Source organism: Aegilops tauschii, chromosome 2 (assembly GCF_002575655.3).
Source record: "Aegilops tauschii subsp. strangulata cultivar AL8/78 chromosome 2, Aet v6.0, whole genome shotgun sequence".
Taxonomy (NCBI): domain Eukaryota; kingdom Viridiplantae; phylum Streptophyta; class Magnoliopsida; order Poales; family Poaceae; genus Aegilops; species Aegilops tauschii.
The window spans coordinates 478,113,201-478,138,222 of record NC_053036.3 but is presented as its reverse complement, the minus strand read 5'-3'; the positions used below and the strand labels follow the sequence as shown (position 1 = coordinate 478,138,222).

At 48.7% G+C, this 25,022-nt stretch overlaps 4 protein-coding genes across 7 annotated transcripts; all 4 read left to right on the top strand.

Moving 5' to 3' along the window:
- Window positions 1-8,023: 8,023 nt before the first annotated feature.
- LOC109776557 (probable aquaporin TIP3-2) lies at window positions 8,024-9,578 on the top strand. The gene is made up of 3 exons (XM_020335208.2): window positions 8,024-8,313; window positions 8,420-8,667; window positions 9,036-9,578. Exons 1-3 carry the CDS (start codon window positions 8,166-8,168, stop codon window positions 9,435-9,437), a joined length of 798 nt encoding a protein of 265 aa, XP_020190797.1. The 5' UTR covers window positions 8,024-8,165; the 3' UTR covers window positions 9,438-9,578.
- A 113-nt stretch (window positions 9,579-9,691) lies between these two features.
- On the top strand, window positions 9,692-10,171 carry LOC141041140 (uncharacterized). Its single transcript, XM_073507250.1, has one exon. It carries the CDS (start codon window positions 9,692-9,694, stop codon window positions 10,169-10,171), a length of 480 nt encoding a protein of 159 aa, XP_073363351.1.
- Window positions 10,172-13,969: 3,798 nt separating this feature from the next.
- On the top strand, window positions 13,970-17,764 carry LOC109776531 (UPF0426 protein At1g28150, chloroplastic). 4 transcript variants are annotated; one of them, XM_020335184.4, is made up of 4 exons: window positions 13,970-14,195; window positions 14,282-14,431; window positions 15,070-15,253; window positions 17,440-17,764. In XM_020335184.4, exons 1-3 carry the CDS (start codon window positions 14,130-14,132, stop codon window positions 15,250-15,252), a joined length of 399 nt encoding a protein of 132 aa, XP_020190773.1. In that variant the 5' UTR covers window positions 13,970-14,129; the 3' UTR covers window position 15,253; window positions 17,440-17,764. The 4 variants fall into 4 exon arrangements, with proteins under 4 accessions (XP_020190773.1, XP_073364941.1, XP_020190779.1 ...); XM_073508840.1 differs by having other exon boundaries at window positions 17,418-17,764; XM_020335190.4 differs by having other exon boundaries at window positions 17,388-17,764.
- A 2,729-nt stretch (window positions 17,765-20,493) lies between these two features.
- Window positions 20,494-21,475, top strand: LOC109776566 (uncharacterized). Its single transcript, XM_020335233.4, has one exon. The coding sequence runs from the start codon at window positions 20,718-20,720 to the stop codon at window positions 21,225-21,227; it is 510 nt and encodes a 169-aa protein (XP_020190822.2). The 5' UTR covers window positions 20,494-20,717; the 3' UTR covers window positions 21,228-21,475.
- The last annotated feature ends 3,547 nt before the right edge of the window (window positions 21,476-25,022 follow it).

Sequence of the window (25,022 nt, the reverse complement as noted above, 5' to 3'; positions counted from 1 at the left end):
CCTTGTCGTCTTCCCCCCTCCTCGTCTGTTCAACCGACCGAGGGCGCACGCCCCTCGCCGTCCCCGCCGGACCTGCTCGCCGCCCCACGCCGCCACATCGCCGAGGGGATAAGGACGCCAGCGACGGCCCCCCTGCCTCCTCCGAGAGATCTTTTCCCCCCCTTCCCCACGAGCTGCTGCTTGCCCTCGCCGCCTCTCCCATTCCCCACCGCGTCCGAGCGCTGCCGTGGCCATGCCGGCGTAACACACGCGGTCCCCGACACCGCCTCGCCTCTCCTCCGCGCCAAGAAGGACCGCCTCGACCTCCTCTTCCTCCCCAACGAATCACCCGAGCAGGAGCGCCTCTGCATCATCCCCTACGTTGCCGTCTTCCTCCTCTTCTCCGACGAGCTTCGCCGTCGATTCCGCCGCACCGAGCCCTCCTCGAGCAGGCTTGAGCACATCTGCAGGAGCACTGTGAGCCTGCGCTTCTTTCCCCTCTCTCTCCCGAGCTTTCCGACGCCCGTAGCCCCGTTCCCGTAGCTCGCCCGAAGAACCTCGCCGCCGACGAGCTCGGCACCGTGGCCATGGTCGCCTTCTCCTGCGGCCGAGCGCCGCATCGTGCTCCTGGGGTTCCTAGTGGCCCAACGCGCGCGTCTGCTGCTCTCGCCGTGCCCCGTAGCCCCCTGTTCGCCGCTCACCGGAAACCCACCACCACCTGCCTCGCCGCCGGCGACGTTACCGGCCGTCCCCAGCCACGCCACCACCTCCATTCGACGCGGTGTGGACTGGCCGTTCGAATGGGCCAAACCACAGCCCCGGGGATGCCCTGTGGGCAAAACCCGAAGCTCACCCGCGCCGCGCCGCCGCATTGGAGCTCGCCGGAGCCCCTCTCCGGTGCCCTGCCGACGTGGCCGGCCGGGCCCCACCCCTGGCTCACTGCCAGTGGCCCCCACGGGCCCCAGTTGACTGGGTTGACCCAGTCAACTGCTGACTGGGCAGGCCCAGTCACTGACACGCGGGCCCCGCCGCAAAATTGAAAAAAAGAAAAGAAAAATAAAAATGTTTTATAAATAAAAATAATTAAATTAACTAATCACTCACTGACATATGGGACCCACCCCTCTAATTAGATTGTTAGTTTAGTTTAAATTAGTATTAGAATAACAGAGACTGACATGTGGGTCCCACTGGACCCACCTGTCTGGTTTGACTGGTCAGCCGACCTGTTGACCTGCTGACGTCAGCATTGCCTCATGCTGACGTCATAATTCCTTTTTGCTTAATATAAATAATTCCAGAAATTCAAATAAACTTTGAAAATTCATATCTTTTAAACCGTAACTCGGATGAAAATGTTTTCTATATGAAAGTTGCTCAGATCGACGAGACGAATCCAAATACGCAGTCCGTTCATCCACCACACCTCCCTAACCTATCGAACTAGCAACTTTCCCCCTCCGGTCCGACTGTCCGAAAACGCGAAACATCGGGAATACCTCCCGGATGTTCCCCCCCTTCACCGGTACCCCCTACTTTCGCGTTAGGACACACCTAACACCGCTCATTGTCATGTCACGCATCGTCATGCTTATGTTTGCATTGTATTTACTGTTTCTTCCCCCCTCTTCTCTCCGGTAGACTACGAGACCGACACTGCTGCTGCCCAGTTCGACTACGGAGTCGACGACCCCTCCTACTTGCCAGAGCAACCAGGCAAGCCCCCCCCCCCTTGATCACCAGATATCGCCTATTCTTCTCTATACTGCTTGCATTAGAGTAGTGTAGCATGTTACTGCTTTCCGTTAATCCTATCCTGATGCATAGCCTATCCTTGCTACTACTGTTGATACCTTTACCTGCAATCCTACATGCTTAGTATAGGATGCTAGATTTCCATCAGTGGCCCTACATTCTTGTCCGTCTGTTGTGCTATACTATCGGGCCGTGATCACCTGGGCGGTGATCACGGGTATATACTTATATACTACATACATGACACATGTGATGACTAAAGTCGGGTCGGCTCGTAGGAGTACCCGCAAGTGGATCTTTGTGGCGGAGCGACAGGGCAGGTTGAGACTGCCTAGGTGAGAGGTGGGCCTGGCCCTGGTCGGCGTTCGCGGTTACTTAACACGCTTAACGAGATCTTGGTATTTGATCTGAGTCTGGCCATTTGGTCTATACGCACTAACCATCTACGTGGGAGTAGTTATGGGTATCCCGGCGTCGTGGTATCAGCCGAAGCCTTCTTGACGTCAGCGACTGAGTGGCGCGCGCCGGATTGGACTGGAACGCCACTAGGCTAGGTCTGCTTCCGGCCGCGTACGCAACGTGCAGGTGTGCATAGGGCGATGGGCCCAGACCCCTGCGCGCATAGGGTTAGACCGGCGTGCTGACCTCTCTGTTGTGCTTAGGTGGGGCTGCGACGCGTTGATCTTACGAGGCCGGGCATGACCCAGGAAAGTGTGTCCGGCCAAATGGGATCGAGCGTGTTGGGTTATGTGGTGCACCCCTGCAGGGAAGTTTATCTATTCGAATAGCCGTGTCCCTCGGTAAAAGGACGACCCGGAGTTGTACCTTGACCTTATGACAACTAGAACTGGATACTGAATAAAATACACCCTTCCAAGTGCCAGATACAACCCGGTGATCGCTCTCTAACAGGGTGACGAGGAGGGGATCGCCGGGTAGGATTATGCTATGCGATGCTACTTGGAGGACTTCAATCTACTCTCTTCTACATGCTGCAAGATGGAGATGACCAGAAGCGTAGTCTTCGACAGGACTAGCTATCCCCCTTTTATTCTGGCATTCTGCAGTTCAGTCCACTGATATGCCCCTTTACACATATACCCATGCATACGTAGTCTAGCTCCTTGCTTGCGAGTACTTTGGATGAGTACTCACGGTTGCTTCTCTCCCTCTTTTCCCCCTTTTCCTTTCTATCTGGTTGCCGCAACCAGATGTTGGAGTCCAGGAGCCAGACGCCACCGTCGACGAAGACACCTACGACACTGGAGGTGCCTACTACTACGTGCAGCCCGCTGACGACGACCTCGAGTAGTTAGGAGGATCCCAGGCAGGAGGCCTGCGCCTCGTTCGATCTGTATCCCAGTTTGTGCTAGCCTTCTTAAGGCAAACTTGTTTAACTTATGTCTGTACTCAGATATTGTTGCTTCCGCTGACTCGTCTATGATCGAGCACTTGTATTCGAGCCCTCGAGGCCCCTGGCTTGTAATATGATGCTTGTATGGCTTATTTATGTTTTAGAGTTGTGTTGTGATATCTTCTCGTGAGTCCCTGATCTTGATCGTACACATTTGCGTGCATGATTAGTGTACGGTCAAATCGGGGGCGTCACACTAAGGAACAACAGGACTTCTATGAGACAATTCTGCTTGACAAGAAGCCCATTGTGTGTGACATGAGATGGGTTGACTGGGAGTTCATCAAGGAAAATGAGGATCACTTCCCTAGTGTGCTTGATAGCTTCAAGGCATGTGGAGTTGGCACTTTTGTTGCCCAGAAGCTCACCAAGTGGAATGATGAGCTCATCATGCAGTTTTACTCCACTGCCCACTTCTATCCAGATGGAAGGATAGTATGGATGTCTGAGGGTACCAGGTACCAGTCTACAGTTGATGAGTGGGCCAAGCTTATCAATGCTCCTGAGGAACATGAGGATGACTTGGACATCTATGCAAAGAAGAAGAAAGACCACAACACAATGGCCAACATGTACAAAGAGATCCCAGATGCTGCCTTGGATACACATAAGTTTGGATCTGTTCACTACTTGTTGTCTGGTCTGCCAACTATCAACTGGATCTTAAGGCACACACTGCTACCCAAGTCAGGTGATCACAAGATGATCAGAGGACATGCCATAAACTTGCTGCATATATTTGATGTCCCACAGAAGTTCAAGGTCATGAGAGTCTGATTGTTGAGACAATCAAGAGGACTGTTGCTGACCAGAAGAGAAGCTGTGGGTATGCCCCACAAATTCAGGACCTCATCAACTCAAAGATGGGCAAAGGCAAATACATTTTGGATAAGGAGCACCTGCCCATCTATCCTGAATTTGAAGATAACACAGTGATGATGAATGAGAATGAACCATCTTCAACTCAAGCACATGAGAAGAGAGAGAAGGCTAAGGCAGAGAAGGCTGCAAAGATGCCAACAGTCGAGGAGGCATCTCAGGTATTCTTGAAGAGCAAGCAAGACCAGCTTGGATACCTGATCCAATCCACCCTGAGGATTGAGAAGGGCTTGGCCACCCTGACCAAGAACCAGGAGAGTCTGGAGAGGATCATTGAGACAAAATTCTATGACCTGGATGTCAAGGTGACAGAGATCCAAACTGCAGTTGAGCAACTTCAGGAGGAAGCTGAGGAGAAGAAGGGCAAGTCTACCACAGATGCTTTTGCCAGAGTGCCCAGAAGACAGAGATCTACTGCAGTGCCAGTGACAGACACTAGAGCTACAACATCAGCACCAGCAGCTACAGCTCCAGTTCCACCTCCAGCAGCTACTTCACCAGCTCCAGCTACTTCATCTGAAGCCTTCGTCCTTGGAGTTCTCTCAACACCACCTCCCGAAGATCAAGCCTGAGAGTCGTTTAGCACTATGCATTTTTGAACTTTTTGGTAACTTGTTGCCAAAGGGGGAGAAAAATGTATAGATCATAGGCTTCGAGAGAGAGTGTTGCTTTTTTTCTCTCTTGCTATTTCGGTTGAAACTTTTTATTGTGTGCTTGTGTGATATACTACTTTATATCCTTGTGAAATACTTGTTTGATCATGTGTTTGATCATATGCTACCCTTAATGCTTGTTGGATGATATTATCTTTCATATCCTCTTATGATCATTCACTTTGCTTGATGATGAGTGCATGTGTTTTAATTTCTATCATTTTGAGCGCTCCACCAAGATGCATGTGACATGGAAGAGTAACCCATGATCCTAATCGATTGTGCATTTGCATTCAAAATCAAATTTTAAAATAATGCACAAATTTAGGGGGAGCTCTTGCTTATCACATACTTCTCAAAGCGACGATGTTTTTCAATCTTATTTATCATTTGTCGAAGCTTTGATCTATATGTTGTCATCAATTACCAAAAAGGGGAAGATTGAAAGTGCAACTATTCCTGGGTGGTTTTGGTAATTCCTAACAACATATAGCTCATTGAGCTAATGCTATTCCAAGATAAATATTTCAGGAAAGCTCAATGATTGGCATGGCATGGATTAGAAAGTGTACCCTTCAAAATGCTAAGGACAGAAGATTGTCTCAAGCTCAAAGCACAAGACTCTACATTTTCTATTTTAGTGATCCAAGATCACATTGAGTCTATAGGAAAAGCCAATACTATTAAGAAGGGATGAGGTGTTGCTTAATGAGGTTCTTGCTCAAAATGCTTAGTGATATGCTCCAAAACCCTCCACTACTTTCTCACATCCACATATGTCCCAAACCAAAAGTCCAACTCGGCCCCACCGATTCTTTCTATCCGGAGCCACCGAGCTCAGTTGACATGGCCACTGCCAGAAACCCTAGTCTTTTCAGTCTCACCGATAGGGATCTCGGTCTCACCGATAGGGGATTGCAAACTCTCTGTTTCCCTTCGTAACGTTTCGGTCAAACCGAGATGAGCGATCGGTCCCACCGAGATTGCAATGCAAACACTCTGTTTCCTTTTCGTAACATTTCGGTCCAATCGAGATGAGGGAATCGGTCCCACCGAGTTTGCCTGACCAACTCTCTGTTAGTCTATTACCAAAATCGGTCTCACCGAGTTTGTGTAATCGGTCTCACCGAGATTACGTTATGCCCTAACCCTAATGATATCGGTCCCACCGAGTTCACGTGTCGGTCCCACCGAAATGCCTAACGGTCACATCATGAACCAAATCGGTCTGACCGAGTTCTTTGAATCGGTCCCACCGAGTTTGGTGATTTGTGTGTAATTGTTAGATTTTGTGTGGAGGCTATATATACCCCTCCACCCACTCTTCATTCGTGGAGAGAGCCATCAGAACATGCCTACACATCCAACACATATTTTCTGAGAGATAACCACCTACACTTGTGTTGAGGTCAAGATATTCCATTCCAACCACATAAATCTTGATCTCTAGCCTTCCACAAGTTGCTTTCCACTCAAGTCTTCTTTCCACCAAATCCAAATCCTGTGAGAGGGAGTTGAGTGTTGGGGAGACTATCATTTGAAGCACAAGAGCAAGGAGTTCATCATCAACACATCATTTGTTACTTCTTGGAGAGTGGTGTCTCCTAGATTGGCTAGGTGTCACTTGGGAGCCTCCGTCAAGATTGTGGAGTTGAACCAAGGAGTTTGTACGGGCAAGGAGATCGCCTACTTCGTGAAGATCTACCCTAGTGAGGCAAGTCCTTCGTGGGCGACGGCCATGGTAGGATAGACAAGGTTGCTACTTCATGGACCCTTCGTGGGTGGAGCCCTCCGTGGACTCACGCAACCGTTACCCTTCGTGGGTTGAAGTCTCCATCAACGTGGATGTACGATAGCACCACCTATCGGAACCACGGATAAAAAATCTCCGTGTCAACATTGCGTTTGCTCCCTCAAACTCCTCCCTTTACCTTCATATGCAATTGTTTTACATTCTGCTGCTATACTCTTAGAATTGCATGTGTAGATTGATTGCTTGACTTGTGCTAAGTTGCTAAAATCTGCCAAGAACTAAAATTGGGAAAATGCTAGATTTTTATTTGGTCAAGTAGTCTAATCACTTCTTCTTTAGGCATACTTTCGATCCTACACAATGATAATCATGTTGTTATGGAGAGTGTGGAGTTTGCCCAATGATATAGTTCACGGCAAGGAGGTTCCGCCGGCGGAGGTGTCTCGATCTTACCTCGTCAGCTACCTATCTTTACACGCTCAAGCGCAAAAGCAAGGTGTTCAAGAAATTATAAAGGGCAAGCCTCCAATGTTTGTCCCTCCGACACCTCATGTCCCTATGCTGGCGGTTAGCAAGCCGTGGCCCAACCCGCCTTGGCTCTGTCGGTCGCCGGCACCTTTGCAAAGGAAACAAGAGAGACTAGTGCAGGTATGATCTTAAGGAGCACAGATGGGTCAGTCATTTTCTCATCCTACAGATATATTTTCGATTGCAAGGACGCCCTCGAAGCTGAGATTAGTACCAATTTGGAAGGATTGTCCTTGAGCATGGAGCGTTTTGATTGGCTTATCATAATCCACTCTGAATCTCCGTCGCTATCGCTGCTCTAACGAGTGATTCACTTAATAGCTCTGCTTATGGACACTTGATGAGAGAGAGAGAGAGATTAAGAAGCTTCTCCAGCTTCGCGGGTTTATTCCGCTGAAAGTTATTCATAATCAAAATAGGTTGCTCTTACTCTTACTAATCTAAGGAGATTTCGAGGTAGCACCGCCTGTTGGTTGCAGTAAGCTCTAGACTATGTGAAAAGTTTTATATTATCAGACTGTAAACTACTTCGTATTTTTAAGGAATAAAATACCCACTATTTCCCGTCAAAAATAATAATTCTATCATGGTAAGGTGATCGATGCATTGGAAATTAGAATGAATTTTAAATTAATATACAATCCATTGTTTGGCAATAAAAAAAGAGGGCCCCAACCTCTAGCTCAACACCAACGTTAGACTACTCCGAAGGAAACTGATCGTTGCTTACTGGAAAGAGGAAAAAAAACACTGCATGCGTCTTCATAGGAGGGGGCTCCTCTTCCCAAGAACGAGTAATGCTACACGTACAAACGAGTTACAAGGTTTTATAAAAAGGGTTAATTTGATTGGTCAATAGGTGGAGAGGTGGCCCACCCCCTAAAAATTAAGAGGAGGGCAAGTTTATGATTGGTTTGTAGATGAAGAAAATTCTAGTCAATGTGTAATTGCGTGTAACTCTTTGTATGTTTGACATTATTGTATGTTTAACATTATTGCCCACGAACCTTTTTTAAAACCTTGTAACTCGTATATATCTCCAGACTGCTCCGACACGGCCACACGCGTCCCCTCCCACTGACCACCTGTCCCCTCCACCTCCAGCGTCGCCGCCTACTGCCTAGCGCTGCAAAGAGCAACCCCCAACTCCAGCCGCACTTCACTAGCTTGCGGAAGAGTGCAGTTCGTCGCGAACTCGGGGATCATGCTGCCAACTCGTTTCCCTAGCCGCGGTGCCGACAACGCTGCGGGGCTGGAGACCCTGCTGCCGGCAGCTTCCCGCGCCGTGCTGTCGGAGTTCATAGCCACCGCCGTGTTCGTCTTCGCCGCCGAAGGCTCCGTCTACGGCCTCTGTACGTGAACCTGCTAACACACAGCTTGATTGTTGTCATGCATACTATCGTCCACGGATATTTCTCGGTGATGTGTCTGATGAATTTGGTTCTGTTTGTGTGGCAGGGAAGATGTACAAGGACACGGGGACGCTGGGTGGCCTGCTCGTGGTGGCGGTGGCGCACGCGCTCGCTCTGGCCGCGGCGGTGGCGCTGGCGAGCGGCGCCTCGGGCGGGCACGTCAACCCGGCCGTCACGTTCGGCGTGCTCGTCGGCAGGCGCATCTCCTTTGCGCGCGCCGTGCTCTACTGGGCGGCGCAGCTTCTCGGCGCCGTGCTCGCCGCCGCTCTCCTCAGGATCATCTCCGGCGGCGTGGTAACTAAGCTGTTCTCTTCTCAACAAGCGCTTTTTTTTTCTACACTGCGTTGCCTTTTTTTCTCTACACTGCGTTGCCTTAGATTAAGCTATTTCGAGCTCAAGTTCACCTAGCTCAGCGCCTATTTGTTACCGTTGCACAAATTGGGCCAGTTTCAGAGCCATCAGGTATTGAGATCGCAGAGCTAGAAGCATTTACTAAGCATGGCACCGTTGCTCGGCTAAATTTTGGATGTTCTTGAGCCTACCAACAAATTCAAACAAGCGGTTGCGTATTTCCTGTCGGCGAGAGTTATCTGCACGTACATACATATATATACACGTCATCATGTCCGCCACGTCTCATTTCCATGTGTCTTGTCCTGCAGCGCCCCATGGGGTTCACGCTCGGCCACGGCATCCACGAGCGGCACGCCCTGCTGCTCGAGGTCGTCATGACGTTCGGGCTCATGTACACCGTGTACGCCACCGCCGTTGACCGGAACCGCGGCGGCAACGTCGGCACCATCGCGCCCATCGCCATCGGCTTCGTCCTGGGCGCCAACATCCTCGCCGGCGGCCCGTTCGACGGCGCCGCCATGAACCCGGCGCGGGCGTTCGGCCCGGCGCTCGTCGGCTGGACCTGGCGCCACCACTGGGTCTACTGGGTCGGCCCGCTGATCGGCGCCGGGCTGGCCGGCGCGCTGTACGAGTTTGTCATGACCGAGCAACCCGAGGAGCCGGCGGCAGCGGCCAGGCGTGAGCTGCCCGTGCCCGCCCAGGATTACTGAGCTGCGCTCTGCATCTGCGCTAACTAATTAGCGCCTGCATGCAAGAACATGTTTCATGCAGTACATATTAGGGAAAACGGAAATAAATTCAAATAAAGAAGAGAGAGGGGAGTCAGAGTCCGATTCCAAGCCGGTTAGTAATCGCACTTCGTGTTGGAGCCCAGCACGGTGTGGTGTGGATTTTGTGATAACGACATACCGTGCGGGGAATAAGTAGATGCCAGCCTCAGAGCAAGCGGCTAAACCAATTACCAATGTCTTGGTCTGAGCTCCCGGAGGACCTTGGCGACTCGATCCTCCGGCGCCTCCGGCGCCACGATGACCGCGTTTGCTTCGGCGCCGTCTGCCGGCAGTGGCGCTCCTGCGCACGGCGGAACAGCCCTCCGCCGCAGTTCCCCTGGCTCGCCTTACCGGACCAGACCTTTTACAGCTTGCCCGACTCGGCTTTCCGGCCGCTGCCGCTCCGTCTTGACTTCCATCGCCAGGTACCGCATGCCCAGAGCTCCTGCGGCGAGTGGCTCGCCTTTGAACGCATCGACGGCGCCTACACGCTGGTGAGCCCTTTCTCCGTGGCCACCACCATGGTGCTCCCTCGGCTGTCCGCAGGACCGCCCTTGTCGGAGCCGTCCATCAGGAAGCTGGTCGTGTGCTCGCCCAACCTTATCGTCGCGGTCGTCGGTGAGGAAGGGATTCACAAGCTGGCCTTGTACCGGCCAGGAGCGGCGTGGTGGTGATCGCCCACGACCAGCTGAGGCGAGTTCAAGACATGATCTTCTATCAAGGCAAGCTCTACGTCCTCCACCAGGACAAAGGCCGACTCCTCTCCGTCTCCGTCGGCGAGGACAGGGACACCGGCGAGCCGACCGTGACCCGGGTCGACAGACTTATGGAGGTCGGCTACACCAAGTCGCCGCTGCAATACCTCCTGGAATCTGACGGCACGCTGCTGCTGATCCGCAGAGAGGATCCTAACATAAATCCGTTCCCATTCTTGGGCGACGGTGGAGGGCACTTCCACTTCGTAGGCGCGGGCTTGGAGAAGGCGACCGAGTTCACGGTGTTCGCGGCGGACCTGGCGGGATCACGGTGGACGGAGGTGAGCGGCGTCGGGGAAGACCGGGTGCTGTTCGTCGGGCAATGGTGCTCCCGAGCTGTACGCGTCCCGGACCAGTGCAAGGAGTATGTCGCGGGGGACCGTATCTTCTTCGTGGACGCTCATGCCGCCCGCGGCTACGCCGACCCGTGCTACCGGAAGAAGGTTTGGTTTTATTGCAGCGTCCACGACATGGGGGAACCGCGGTCTCGAACGTATCTGAGGACCAAGGTGCGGCCGCTGAAAGGGTTTCCCGTTGCGAGGCTGTTCCCTCGTTCGGAGCCAGGCATGAACGGCTAGCCTGCTGTTATCCAGATTCATTCCTCTGCCCTAGATACTTGCTCTCCTCTACAAGCAGAAGCAACAGTGTTCCTCCTTGTGGCGAATGCAGCTCAACTCCTTCAGGTCAATCAGCCCACTTTTCTTATTGATAACCTGACTCTTGCTAAGTTTACAACAGTGAGGGATGTGGTTCGAGACATAATTCATCGACCCATTAGGAAGTCTCTAGCAGATTACTTCAAAAACACTAAAGACCTTCATCCTCGGGTGTATCACATCTCTAGAGAAACAAATGACAAAGCTCACAATGTTGCTCATCATGTTCAATAATTATGCAAACCTGCTTTTAGAGATAGGGCATGCCCTGTAGTCCCCTTGCTTTCTCTGCAAACGTCTAGGGTTTTGTACTTCATGTTGTAAACTATATTTGAGCTAAATGAATTTGGTGCCTTGAGCGCCTTTTAGTGTTCAAAAGGCTATGAGTAATCCAGGGACATGTAAAATCTTAGTACAAAGATCCAATTGTCTAGTACTCCCTCTGTTTCAAAGGCTATGAGTAATTGTCTTAAGTCAAACTTGTTTAAGTTTGACTAGGTCTAGAGAAAAATATATTAACACCCAGAAAATCAAATTAGTCTAATGAGATTCTTTATAAAATATATTCTCGTACCACATGTATTTGGTATTTTTTACCTTAGCATACTTTTCTATAAAAGTTGGCCAACTTAAACAATTTTGACTCAGGACAAATCTAGAATTCCAAATACTTTAAAACACGGAAAGTATAACCTATCACTTTGCAAATTTAGAACTCTAGACTATTTTTTGAGTAAATGACCAAATTTTATAATCAAGTTAAACACAGTGCATCAGATTATACAAGGAAATATTAGAACAACTTCTGAGTTTTTCTATTTCTTGAGAATAGAACAATTGTTGACTTTTTTAGAAGGAACAATTGATGACTAACTAGACAATTTTTTCCTTTTTTTTTAGACAAGACAATTTTTTCCTTTGAGGGGACTAAGCAGATAGGTGGTTCACAGTTCGATGCCTGTCTAGATAGACTGGGCCAAGATGCAGGCACGGCAGCTTGTCGTACAGCACGACCCTTCTTCATAAGGCCCACACACGCGGCCCATATGTAATAACTCTCCACATGGTCCGGGCCCTAGGGGAAACAGCTACAACCTCCACCCTGGACGCCTCTATGTCTTTGCTTCCGAAATCACCAATTGAGCAGTACTCCTTCCAAAGATCACTTCCCCTCCCCAGGTTATGACAAGTGGCACGCTGCATGTGCGACACTTGTCGCAACCTGTGAGTTTTCCCTTTTTTCGTAGATCCGTTTATTCAAACGTTTTATCTCTTAAACTGTGCGTCCAAATCTTAAACCCTTTTCACCGTTGGATTCCTCGGGTCGAGATCTTCAAAACTAGATCACATGTTGGTAGGTTTTGCCAAAAAAAAAATCATGAAAAAACCAGACGAAATAAATGAACCGGGATCACTTTTTTTCCTTTCCGGAAGCCGTTTCCGAGAGGCATGGTCATGCCTCTCGCGGAAGCAAAACCGTGCCTCTCACGGAAGAAGAAAAAAACACGTTTTTTTCGTTTTCGAGAGGCACGGCCGTGCCTCTCATGGAAGCAAAACCACGCCTCTCGAGAGGCACAACTCTCGTAGAAGCAAACCGTGCCTCTCATGGAAAAAAAAGAAAACATGTTTTGTTTCCGTTTTCGAAACCATGCCTCACGGAAGAAAAAAAAGAAAAAATACATTTTTTCGTTCCCGAGAGGCACGGCCATGCCTCTCATGGAAGCAAAACCGTGCCTCTCGCGGAAGCAAAACCATGCCTCTCACGAAAAAAACATGTTTTTCTGCTCAAAAAGTTTTTTCCCAAAAAAAATTGTCGAGAAGCTAAGAAAGACGGGTGGAAAACAAAAAATCGCCCCCCCCCCAAAAGGCCGAAAACGCATGCGATTTTAAAAAAAAAATCGAAGGAAACGCCCAGAGCGCGACACGTGGCGACGGCTAAGAGCACGCCAAGTGGCGCGCTCTCAGCCCACCCCATGTGATCGTTGGGGAGGCTCCCGAAGGAGCGCTCTTTAACTAGTTGCTCTCCTTTGCTTCACGTGAGACAGGGGGAAGCCTTGCCTGAAGGGAGGCGCGAGATGGGCTGACCTAGGCGCACAGGAGGCCACAATCTCGGGATTTTTTTCACGTTTTTAATGTTTTTTTCTACTTTTGTTTATACTTTGAAATATTCTAAATGAATATATTAGAGAAAACACTTTACATAAAACATTTGAAAAAAATGTTGAGCAAGCATTTAAAAAATGTTAAATGCGTATAGTGAAGATGTTTCTCATGTATACAAAAAATACAATGTCTATAACAAAATTTGATCATGTGTTTAAAAAATGGTAATCAAGCATTTGAAAAAATTGATAAACAAGTATTTGAAAACTGTTAATTAATCATTTTTTAAAATATTAAGTGTGTATAGAAAAATATTGACCATGTATTGAAAAATATGTTAATCTTGCATTTAAAAATGTTAACCAAGCATTTGATATATAATAAATGTTTATGAAAATATATTGACTACGCATTAAAAAATGTTAATCTTGTACTTTAAATATTAAATAATATGTAATATATATTAAAAAAATATTGAACATGTAATAGAAAAATATTCTTGACGTATACGAAAAAATGTAAAGTGAAAACCAGAAGAAACAAAGAAACAAAAAAAACCAATGAAAACCCAAAAAAGAAACAAAGAAACATGAAAAAACCAATAAACCCCAAATAAGAAACAAACGAAACCAAAGAAAAGATAAAACAAAAAAGCCGAAGAAACAAGTGCAAAAGAATGAAAAATAGTGAAAACTGATAGAGAAAAATAAAAGAAAACCAAAAAACAAAGAAGAAAAAAGAAATGTGAGAAAAAAAACAATCCAATGAAAACCATGAAAGAAACAAACAGAAACTAAAGAAATTCGAAAGAAAAACTAAAAAATCAAAAGTGTAGCAACTAAAAGACAGAGAAGAAATAAGAAAACAAAAAGGCAAAAATCCCGAATGAACACGTCAGCAAAGAGATCGACCAACGAACGAGCGAGTAATACTATGTTGTTGGGCCGGCCGGCTCATACGCCTGCGCGCTGCTAGTGTCGCTCTAAGCGAGACATAGCATTCGCGCTGCACCTCTGCGTTCGCCCGCGGCTCCAGAAAAGATCCCCTCCGCCTCCGACCCCGAGGCAACAAGGCAGCTCGCATTTCGCCGCTCACCGAGCCCTCGAGGCGCGCTATCCATGGCCACCTGCTACCCATCCGGTGCTTCCGCGCTCCAGCCCCCCGCCCCGCGAACTCGCGCCGCCGTAATTTCCAGCGCCTGGCACAGAAACCCTCGATTGTTCAAGGCAGAGCTGAGCCGCGCCGTGCTGATGTGTTTTTTTTTTTCTAGTTTCCGCAGAGGTTTCCCGGCCCGGCTTCCGGGAGGAGCTCTCCCTGTGCGGCTGTTCGGCGGCAGCGGAGGGGGAGGGGAGCGGTGGGCGTCGTGCGAGCATGCTTCAATCCTTTCGAGGACGAACGCATCCTCCGGGAGGCCTTGAAGGTAAATTCTGTGTGAAGCTGGTCTGGTATTGGTATTGGGGTAGTGGAGTTGGTTCCTCGGGTTGACGTTTATGTACAGTTGAGCATACGGTTCCTTGATGTGAGATTTAGATCCATCAGTTATGCTTAGGTAATCTCCTGTGTAGTTGCAGATTTATAGAAATTTCTAGTCTTCGAAGAGTCCTTTCTTGGCGTGCGTATAGAAAAGGGGTAGTCTATCGTAATTGGTTACTTCTGTTATCCAAAAATAATTGGCTACTTCGATGTTCATTGAGTGAGGGAGCTCAAAAGAATGGTGCATAGGGTTCACTCTTAACTGCAGTTGTTATTATCTTCTCATCAGTATAGAGAAGGGGATAAAAAGTAATAACTTCCATTTATATGTGTGTGTATGTGATTCTCTTTGTGTAGTAAATGTTTGATTGATTGATAAAGTTCTTGCTTGCTGTCATAAAATTTCCCAGCTCCATCAAATTTGGGCGTAGAAGTTTAGGAGGAAAAGCAAACAAAATGCAGAAAATTTTGGATGACTAGTAGAGGTTTTGGGGAGTCATCACATTGACAATAATCTCTGGATTTTACAATATGTCGTTCTTGAAGCAATAGCACGTGTTTATGTTTTGCCTGCCTTGTATGTAGGAGCCAGTTGCATTCATGGGTGGCGTGTTTGCTGGTCTCTTGAGGCTTGACCTGAATGAGGATCCTCTCAAGGAGTGGGTAACTCGAACGGTAGAGGCTTCTGGAATAGCTGAAGAGAATAGTGCTGAGGAATCAAATGAGGGAGCTCAAAATGATGGACCCCAACAAATTGAGATTGAGTGAGGTGCATTAGTTGCCTTTTGCCCTCCTTTACAGCCTTACTTGTAACTTATCCTTAATATTTGTAATCTCTAAGCAATAAAATGCTTGCCCATATTTTTGTGTTTATAGTACAGCTCTAAGTGAAAATATTAGCACATTGTCATTATTTGCAAACTGTGCCTCTTCTTAGTGGGTATAACACTAATACTACATCTTATTAGTTCCCTTTGTATTTTGGGTCAAACTTTGACCTTATATTTAACTAGCAAAGTACAAGTTATATACCACAAAAACAGTATCGTTGGAAACATCTTTAGAATACAAATCCAACAATAAGTTCTTTATGGCATACAACTATATTTTGCTAATCAAATCTATGGTCAAAATTCGACACAAAGTATGATGGGCCCCAATAAACCCAGACGGAGGAAGTAAGAAATTACTGTGGACAGAACAAATTGAGACGATTGGAAAGGAAAAAGAAAACCTTCACCCATAGAGATACATACTTCTATTTGTGAGTTCTGGTTAAATGTTGCAGTTCTAAGAAATGCAGCTTTTAGCCTTCTGCTGAGACTTCATTATCCCTTCTTTAAGCCGTATCCCTTTTGAGTTACTTTTGGAATATTTTCACTTATGGGGTTGAAGCAGTTGTATATGTTGGCAATTAAGCAAGATAGCCAGAGAGTGAATTTCTCAGCCGTTCTGTGTCTTCTTTTTGGTAGTTTAGCTTATTAACTTATTTTCAATGCTTTTTCATCCTTTCTTCTCTTTGTGTTTGCATTGTCTTTTTTTTTTCTGGTTTAATTGTAATTGTACTTTGCCCCTTCTCGGCATTCTTCTTGTAATGGAACATGACACACGCTTTGTGGTGTGCTCGAGAAAAGTTTAGCAAGATAGCCATATGAACATGGCATGTCTTGTTTCTTCAGTACGTGTAGTAATTCTGGCCCCGCTTTCATGCTATTTTTCAAACTGTTGTCGTTTTCAGACCCGCAAAATGAATAATGTTTTTTCAGCAAAAAGAGAGAACACGTCACAGTGATTGATGGATAACTAGATGATCAAACACAGCCATGGCCTTTCAGTGGGTAGGCACTTTCCTGTTCAATTTTGCTTGCATTGATTAGATATTATGATCTAGTTTTGGAAGTCTCGAAAATGCATTTATTTGCACTGGAGCTTGACTACCAAAACAGTGTGTTTTTCATCACCTTGTGCTGTCTTTCATGATCTTCGTCTAATGTGAGCTTGACTACTAAAAAATAGTGTGTTTCTCATCATCTTGTGATGTCTTTCATGGTCTATGTCTAATGTGACAGAAGTATACTCTTGGCCATGCATCATGTGGCTTCAGGTAAAGTGTTAGGTTGAGTCTAACCATGGAAAAAGGCTCTCTTGCATCTTTTGCTTCCCCTCCCGGTCTCTATTCTAGATTGACCGTCTTCGGATGCATCAGTTTATTATGCTTATGCCTAATATTCATAGTTTAAGACTGGCTAGTTACTTCAATTACCTTACCCCTGCCATGCGTTAAGTATTCTGTATTGGGTTTGACATGGATATTATTTAATGTTTATCACTTTAGAGTTTAGACGTAGTACACTAGTTCAGAGTTAAAATTATTGCATTGTGCATGACAGGTTGACAGCCATGACTTACTAGAAACAGTAGTTATTGCATGGATTCATGACATGTATGTTTTGAAGAATCATTTCTAGGGGGGTTAAAAACTGCACAAGGAAATGTAGTAGTCTGCCATATTAACACCCTTTACACAGGGGAATTTTTAGCCCACCAAACTCCTTTTGAGGAGCATTACTGTTGGACATTGTTTTTCTGTGCACTCAAGAAAGTAAGATTTGTAGTTCATTTTTGATTTTTGAAGTTGGCTTGAGATAAAGGTCTTGAGACTCGATACGTCATTCTTGGTTTGAATGTAGTTTCTGGACATTGGTTGACCAATGGTTTCTTAGCCAGATTCTTGCTGAAATAATTTATGTTTTCAAAATATGTTGCATTTGTGTTGTGCTATTCTAAAATAAGTATGTGGACATTCGTTGACCGACTGTTTTGTCTTTTGCAAGGAAGAACGTGTGTTTTATTTTAATGATAGTAACTTTTTACTAGGTTGATGTTGGACATACTATGTGAAGCCTTACCTGAGGTGGTCTGTTTTTCTGAAGTGTCATGGAATATTGTTACCAGGAGAAAGCTATGGACACTGCCATTTTGCTAGGTCAATGAACAATGAAGTCTTGCCACCAATATTTTCAAACTGGGAGAAACATAGGCTTGTATGTCTTGACATGACAGTGCAGACAATGGTGTTATTTTACAAGCCTTGACAATTCATGCTTGTTCAGCACTGTACCTTTATCAAGATTGTCTTCAGCACTGTACCTGTTTTCACTGTTCGATTCCAGTTTCCTCAGTTGGTTCGGTTACTAAGTTTATCTAGACACTCATGCTGTAATCAAGTTGCCCTAACACTAATAATGTTAATGCACCAAATATTGGAGATTTCTGGATTTGGGAGCCGACCTTGTCAATTTCTTGGGCCTTAAAAAGAAGTTCACCAATTACGAAGACCTGTCCAAATCCAAAACGATTATCTTTGCTTCCTGTCTTTTATGAGCAACGAATGTGTCGTTCCGTATAAGGTTCTGCCTTTCATGTTCTTAGTATTGGGTTTATCTCCTTTCTCCTTTTCTTTAATTATGTGCATATCTGGACTGGAAAGTAGGCCATCATATTTGCCTCCATAACATGCTGTTTGGCTTTTCTCGTCAGTGGTCTTGTCACTTGTACAGGAGCACTCCTGTATCTACATCATTATGCATTGACTAAGTACTACTAATCAGCTCTGGTACGGTGGTGGTTGTTCTGTGTCTGCTGGGAGATATGTGACCTCTAACCAAATGCCCAATGCCTTGCCAACTGACGGTTTACACGATGCTTAGGCCGGTTGCTGTTAATAATGCATAAATGACCCACGTGTACCTCTCTGACAAAATGCCCGTTTAATTAGAGCCAGTAGACTTCCCTTTCGATTTGGGTGCCTCTGTTTCAAGCCCAAACTTTAGTTCGACTTCGACGTAATCGGATCCCGGGGAAGGGGAGCCCTTCCACCACCTGTATATATTGCGTAAATGGGGCAAAAGCCACCAGAGAATTCAGTCGTTACAAGAGGGGCGAGAGCTGAGTGCAACTCTCAGGATCCGCAAGCCTCACAGGCTCATCTAAGAACAGACAACCAAACGTTGATGTGGGACTGATCGCCGGTCTTCATCTGGCCACGCTAAAGCACTGCATCATCCCGACAGGCTTTGAGTGTAGCAGCAAGGGACATCGTGTCATCCTGGAAAACAATGGCGTTTCGATGCTTCCATAGCCGCCAGCAGCAGAGAAGGACGAAGCCCGCAGGAGAGTTGGCGCCGACGGCCGGGGACGCGTCGAAGCGATGAAGCGCACGAACCGAACCTACAGCAGGGGGCAGCCCGATCCTACGCCAAAACTGCACCGCGAACGGGCACCCGAAGATGAGGTGGTCGGCCGTCTCAAGCTCCGCCTCGCAGCAGGGGCACCCGGCCTCCGCCGCAGTGAGGATGGTCTTGCGCAGCAGCACGTCCCGTGTATGCACACGAGACTGAGTGAGCAGCCACCCGAAGAACTTGACTCGCGATGGGGCACGGGAAGACCAAAGGAAGGAAGCCGCAGGCGCGCCCACACCGCCGTAGTGGTAGAGGGCGTAGGCGCCCCGTGAAGAGAACCCACCGCCAGGCCCCGCACAGAGCGCGACAGACCGGGCCTCGGGCTCGCCCAGGGGAGGGCACACTGCAACCAGCAGCTGAACCGCATCAAGTTCCTGGGCCGCCCGCGGGGTGAGCCGGGGCACCAGCAGCGCGCGCACCCCGCGGCGGCGCGCCTCCCAGACCGTGACCTCGGAGCAGGTGGCATGCGTGAACAAGGCAGGAAAGGTCGTCCGGAGCATCCCACAGGGAAGCCAGCGGTCATGCCAGAAGGAGGTCGCACGCCCATCCCCGGCCTCCACCTTGGTGAGAGCTCTGTACACCGGAAGCAGCCGCAGGAGGGCCGACCAGTGCTCATCCTCAAGGGGGGAGCAGCCGGCTCCAAGGAGGGACCGCCCCGCCAACTGGTCCCAGACCCAGGAAGCCCATCTGGACGGCGTGTGGGAGGCGCTTTCCAACTAATAATCGAATGATGGACGGACAAGGATCTAGCTGCACTGGCCTGAAGGGTATCCTTCGCTTGTAAGTTTCCGGCTGCAACTTGCTCGCGAGCTGTGTTATTATGGTTGTGGAATGGTTGGCATTCCAGTGCCAGTAGCTGTTATCGTCGCTGTTTTGACCAATGACGTGAACAAAGTGATAAGTCATTGCAACTGCTATCTGCCTGACGATGACTTCATTTCCTCCCTAGTTTGTTATGCTTCTTGTTGGAGAAGGATCGCCCTTGAATGCTGACCGAGAAACGCTGTGAATTCACATCCAGAAATTTTCCTCGAAATTGGTATATATGAATTTGAACTTCAGTTGGTACTAGTAGCAGTAATCAATTCGGAGAATCATATAGACTGAAGTGTTGCGAATATGAGTATTACGCCGTACATGTAGCATAGAGCATAGCGCACACATCATTTTCAGTGGTCACCGCAAATTTGGTTTTAATTCCATCGTTTTCATTTGCAAAGTTTTCCCTCCCTGAGGAAGAGTTTCCTTCTAGAGTTGGACTCTTTATCATGTACGTACCAACTTTCTATATATTTATTAAATTGCAATTATACTTCTTCCCCCAGTGCTCGTACGTGTGCTTGACTTGCTACAGTGAAGAAGGAACTCTTCGACACCAAGCATGGCTGAAAGCCCTTCGACACCGGGGTCATGGGATACAGTTCAATGTCGTCCTAATAAATGACAATGTTGTGATCTTTTAAATCAGTCAATCAATCAATCAATCAAATATTTTATTTTATCATCTTCATAGTTTAGTTTCCCTCGAGCTTAAGAGACCATAACACCAGACACCTGGCTCGGGATAGAAACAAGTCCTTGCAATCAAACTACGCAGACACAATCACAGCGGCGTCCTGAGAAGCCACTGTCAGTACACCTGTCTTATGGTGCTGTGGAAGGAGAGCTACTGCTCATGCAAGTGACCTGACCATTATCGTGCCCGACTGAAGCACCATCAGGCATCCATCCCCGAAATTTTGCAAGGAAGGATGCCATCTGAAACCCACAAATCATGGCACCCCCATGGCTGTTTCGTCCACGGCTCCTCACACGCAGTGTCACGCATCGCGCCCCACCCCGTACGTTCATCGCCATGTTGACACGCATTTGATGTTCACCGCAGTTAGGTAGCCCATGCAGATGGCTCCCATTTCCATGCCAAAGTCACTTCCATGCCATGCATCCTTGCTGATGATGACTTGATCGCCTATATAAGAGAACAGTGTTACCATGACCTCACCTGCACCGGTAACTAGTGGCAAGTGGTACTGTAACATCACATCACAGGGTGACGGTGTTCGGCCGAGCTGGTCGATCGACACGGCGGCCAGCATGAAGGCGTCCTGCTTCCTGGTCGTGCTTCTGCTCGCCGCCGCCACGGGGAGCAGGCTCTCGCTCGCCGCCCGCGAGGGCACCACCCTGGGCGGCGAGCTCGGCGCGCTCATAGCCAAGGCCGGCAGCTTCCTCACGTCGGCGGGCCGCGCGGGAGCGGACGGCTGGCACTCCGCCGCGGCCGCGGAGGTGGACGCCTCGGCGAGGAAGGGGCACGGCCATCCGGCGGGGGCGAAGAAGCGGCTGAAGAAGTCTTCCGTGAACTGCATCCCCGCCGACATGTGCCGGAGGAAGAAGGTGCTGTGCGGCAAGCGGTGCTACAAGACGTCGCACGCCGGCGCCGGCCTCGACCACGTCCCCTCCAGCCGGTGCGTCGTCAGGTGCAAGAAGTGCGTGCCCACCTGCTAGATCGTTCGTTGGTTGCTCCTTCCCTTCCATCTTCTGAGTTCCGTGTCGTGTCGTGTCGTGGTGCTCGATCCGTGCATGTTAGTTACATTTGCTTTTCCTTCCATAGGGTTTCATTCATGCATCAGTTGAATAAGCTGGCAGGCTTCCCGCCATCATGCATGCAGCATAGGTAGTGGACATACGGGTTCTACTCTAAAAGAAGTGTACCACGGTTGTGTGCTAAGTTTGAACGTGATCTCATCTCGTCTCATCTTCTCCCCTGGCGATGAATAGTTTCCTACACGTGACAAATGCCGACTCTACGTAGTGGAGAAACGAAACCGTCGGGCACTGCGATCGTTGTGTGCAGCTTTCTGAGACGCAAAAGTCATGTGGTCATGCGGTTGTAGGGCATGGCGACTCCCGCGTCATGACGGCTGTGGGGATGAGGGAGACCTCAACCTGAACGAACCAACTGTTCTTCTAGTGTACTGCACGGATCATCGTCACGTGTTGTGGATGGATGGATGGTGGTGCCACTAGCACTCCTTTCCAGTTCGACCCGTTTTGCTATTCTGGCACCGTTTTCCTCGCTGGATGCCACTGTGCCAGCAACTCGCTCGGCCCATGACCATGCATGGTTCATGCACATGAGATGAAAACCCTTCGTGGCTCCAAGACAGAGCCCCTTTTGCTGTTACTACCGTCGTTGTACCACAATAACTGTACGTACATGTGTTTCCCGTCAAAAGATAGGACTGTATACGTATCTGGTTGCAGTTGAGGGTTTGAGCTTTGAATGCCGTTCGTTTTCCAAGTGGCACGCAGGCCGCAGACAGCCTGAATCGGTGGATATAATACTCCGGTACCATGAAACTTTCTTCTTTCGTCGCTGCTCGATCAAATCCTTCGTGTGAACGTCTCTCGCCCTGAACCTGAAGTCTGCACCGTGGACATCAGAAATATCGTTCATGCATCCTACTAGTAGTAGTAGTACCACTGTACTAGCTAGCTATCGTGCATTTACTCGGCGACCCGTGCGGCTCCCGTGACGTTCACCCGGTTGCTCGCCTGGACTAACCATTTCACGAACATGGCTGATATCTTCTCTCTCGATGGGAACATACAGTAGTACGTACCAGTACAATGTGTTGCACGCTCGAATGCAAGTCAGTGAGCTCTACTGGACGCTCTAGATGGTTCGCGCGGGGCCTCCTCGGTGCTACGTTCCCCGTCGGTAACTGTTAGCTGCAGAGTACAGATTGACAGAGGCTATCTATCGTGGTTCGTGGATCCTTTCACCAAGGATTTCGTTTCCTCTTTCCGGCGAAGGCACTGTGTGGCTATTCAGTCAAATCATATGGCTGGGTACTGGGCACTGGAGTAGTAGTAGTTATGGTGGTCAAGTGGCCAGGAGACTGGCGCGGAGACAGACAGGAGGCCACAACCACAGAAGAGAAGCACAGTCCGGTGCGGGCCTCGGACGCTCCCTACGACGGACGGAGCGCTCGTTTCACGCGTCGCCGTCAGCGTAGCCGTCGCGCGGTTGCGCATCGGGGATACCAGGCGCGGAGATGATGGTGCATCATGGTCACCATGGGTGCGTGCAGTTGGGGCGCGCGGTTGGAGCTGCGCCGGGGCGGACCTCGTTACGGCCAGAATGGACGTCCAACTGCACCGGGGCAACAACGGTGGTGTATCCATCCATCCATCCATCGTGCCTGCCTGCGGGCCGCGGCACCAGGCCGGCTAGGTTCTATACGGTGCAGTGCATGTGTGCTCGCCCGGTGCCGGCCGGCCGTACGCACGAGGCTTCCATAGGTCAAACTTGGACGCTAGCCCGATCGTCTTGTTGGGGCGATGGTGGTTGAGGACTTGGGGTCTACGTTCCTTCTTCCTTCCAGCAGATACTTTCATTTATGTCCATTTTAGAAGAGAAAAACAAACACAAGGGACGCTGAACAGAGACGAGATAGCGTCGTTTTTGGAACACATGGGCTCGGTGTGGCAGCGCCGGGTGGCCACGCACGCGCGCGTTCCCTTGTCGCGAACGGCTAATCTGAAGGGAGTTTCGGCGGCAGCCACCGGCGCCGGCCGTGACGCCTTTGCATTCAAGACGTTGGCAGAGGCGAAGCAACTTGACGACTCGCTAGCTGGAGCTGGGGGAAGAGTCAAACAACTCGACTATATCTGGGCTAGCCTTCTCTTTTTCTGTTTTGAGAGGAAGTATCTCGGGCAGCTAGCGGCAGAAATCACATATTTGACCTGAGGGCGAAATCAAATCACAAATTGACCTGCTTTCGAAAAAAATTCACTCCGCCGACCCTTTTGTGTGGCGCCCGACAGCTAGGCGCCGCACACTACTATGCAGCGCCCTTCCCTTAGGCGTCGCACCTCCTGCCAGCGTGGTAGCTCTGGTCCAGTTGCGGCCCCACAGACAGCACTGCAGCGCCTAAGTCCTAGGCGCCACACTTGTAATGTGCAACGCCCGTCTCTTAGGCGCTGCACAGTCTGTGTTCCACTTAGGCTGGTCCCACCCTCTCTTCCCTCCCACCCCACCCCACACACCCCCACCCCACCCAAACCCTTAGACTTGCGCCCCTCCTCTCTTCCCCTCTCCCCCCTCTCAAATCCTTCTCAAATCTTGCAAATCCGGAGTATTTGACCGTGGATTTCGAAGCCAACCCCTCCCTTAAGGTAATCTCCTCCGATCCCCTCGTATTCATCCATAGGAATTGTCACATTTGCTCAAATCTTGCTACTTTGGGGAAACCCTAGTTTTGGCTTGGATTTGCAAATTTGTGTTGAATCATGTTATGTTTCTTTGCTAATTTGGTATGGTTAGGCTTTCATAGTATGCTAGGGTTAGGGTTATGTGTGTTTGATGTTGGTGTTAGGGTTATGCTATGGTTAGGGTTGTGGTTATTGTTAAGTGGGGGTTATGGGAATTAATTCATTTATATGTTATGGCATATGTATTTTGTGCAAATATTTTTATTATGTACTTACTTGATATACGTGTGTTTTTGATTATTGTAGGGATGGGGAGAACATGTGTTTATGTTCATCATGTGGATAAAGAGGCCTTTTTGAAAGGCAATGTTGAGCCGGACCCGGATGAGCTTGACATGGTGTTTGAGAGTAGTCCTAGCTATGCGGAGCTCTTGGACCAAGTGAGGAAGGATTTGAATTGGATGGACCCAAGTAACGTTGTTGAGTTCGAGGGAAGGCATAATGTTGGTTTTGGAATGCACATCCGTTGGAAGACAATGCGTGTGAACTCCGAGCAACGTTGGGTTGCATACAAGGAGAAGGTTGCCGAATCTCTAGACAAGGCTCTTGAGTTATTTGCCTCCAAGAAGGTTGAGTCTACTTTGAATTTGGACTTGAACCGGAACCCCTCCCCGTTGGTTGCTAGCACTCCCCCACCCATTAACCAAGATCAAATGAGTGAACCTCATTTCATGCAACAAGATTGGCCAACATTGAGCCCGACTCCAAACAACCAAAATGAAGCTTTTGAAGAGGAGAATGATGAGTACGAGGAGGATAACAACGAAGTTGATCTCCATGACAACAATGTGGGTGATCTCGACCAATATCATGTGCAAGAGACAATGGACCAATCCATCCCTTTTTCCCGTGCATATGCATCGGACTCGGATGACGATGGTCCCGATGAAGAAGTTGATGAGGAGGGGTTCACGCCGAAGGAGGCCCAAGCATTCAAGAAGGTATTTGGGCGGGATCACAAGACACCATTGTTCAAGGATCTTAGTCTCGCTGATGAAGCCGTTGTGGATGGTGGCAAATGCA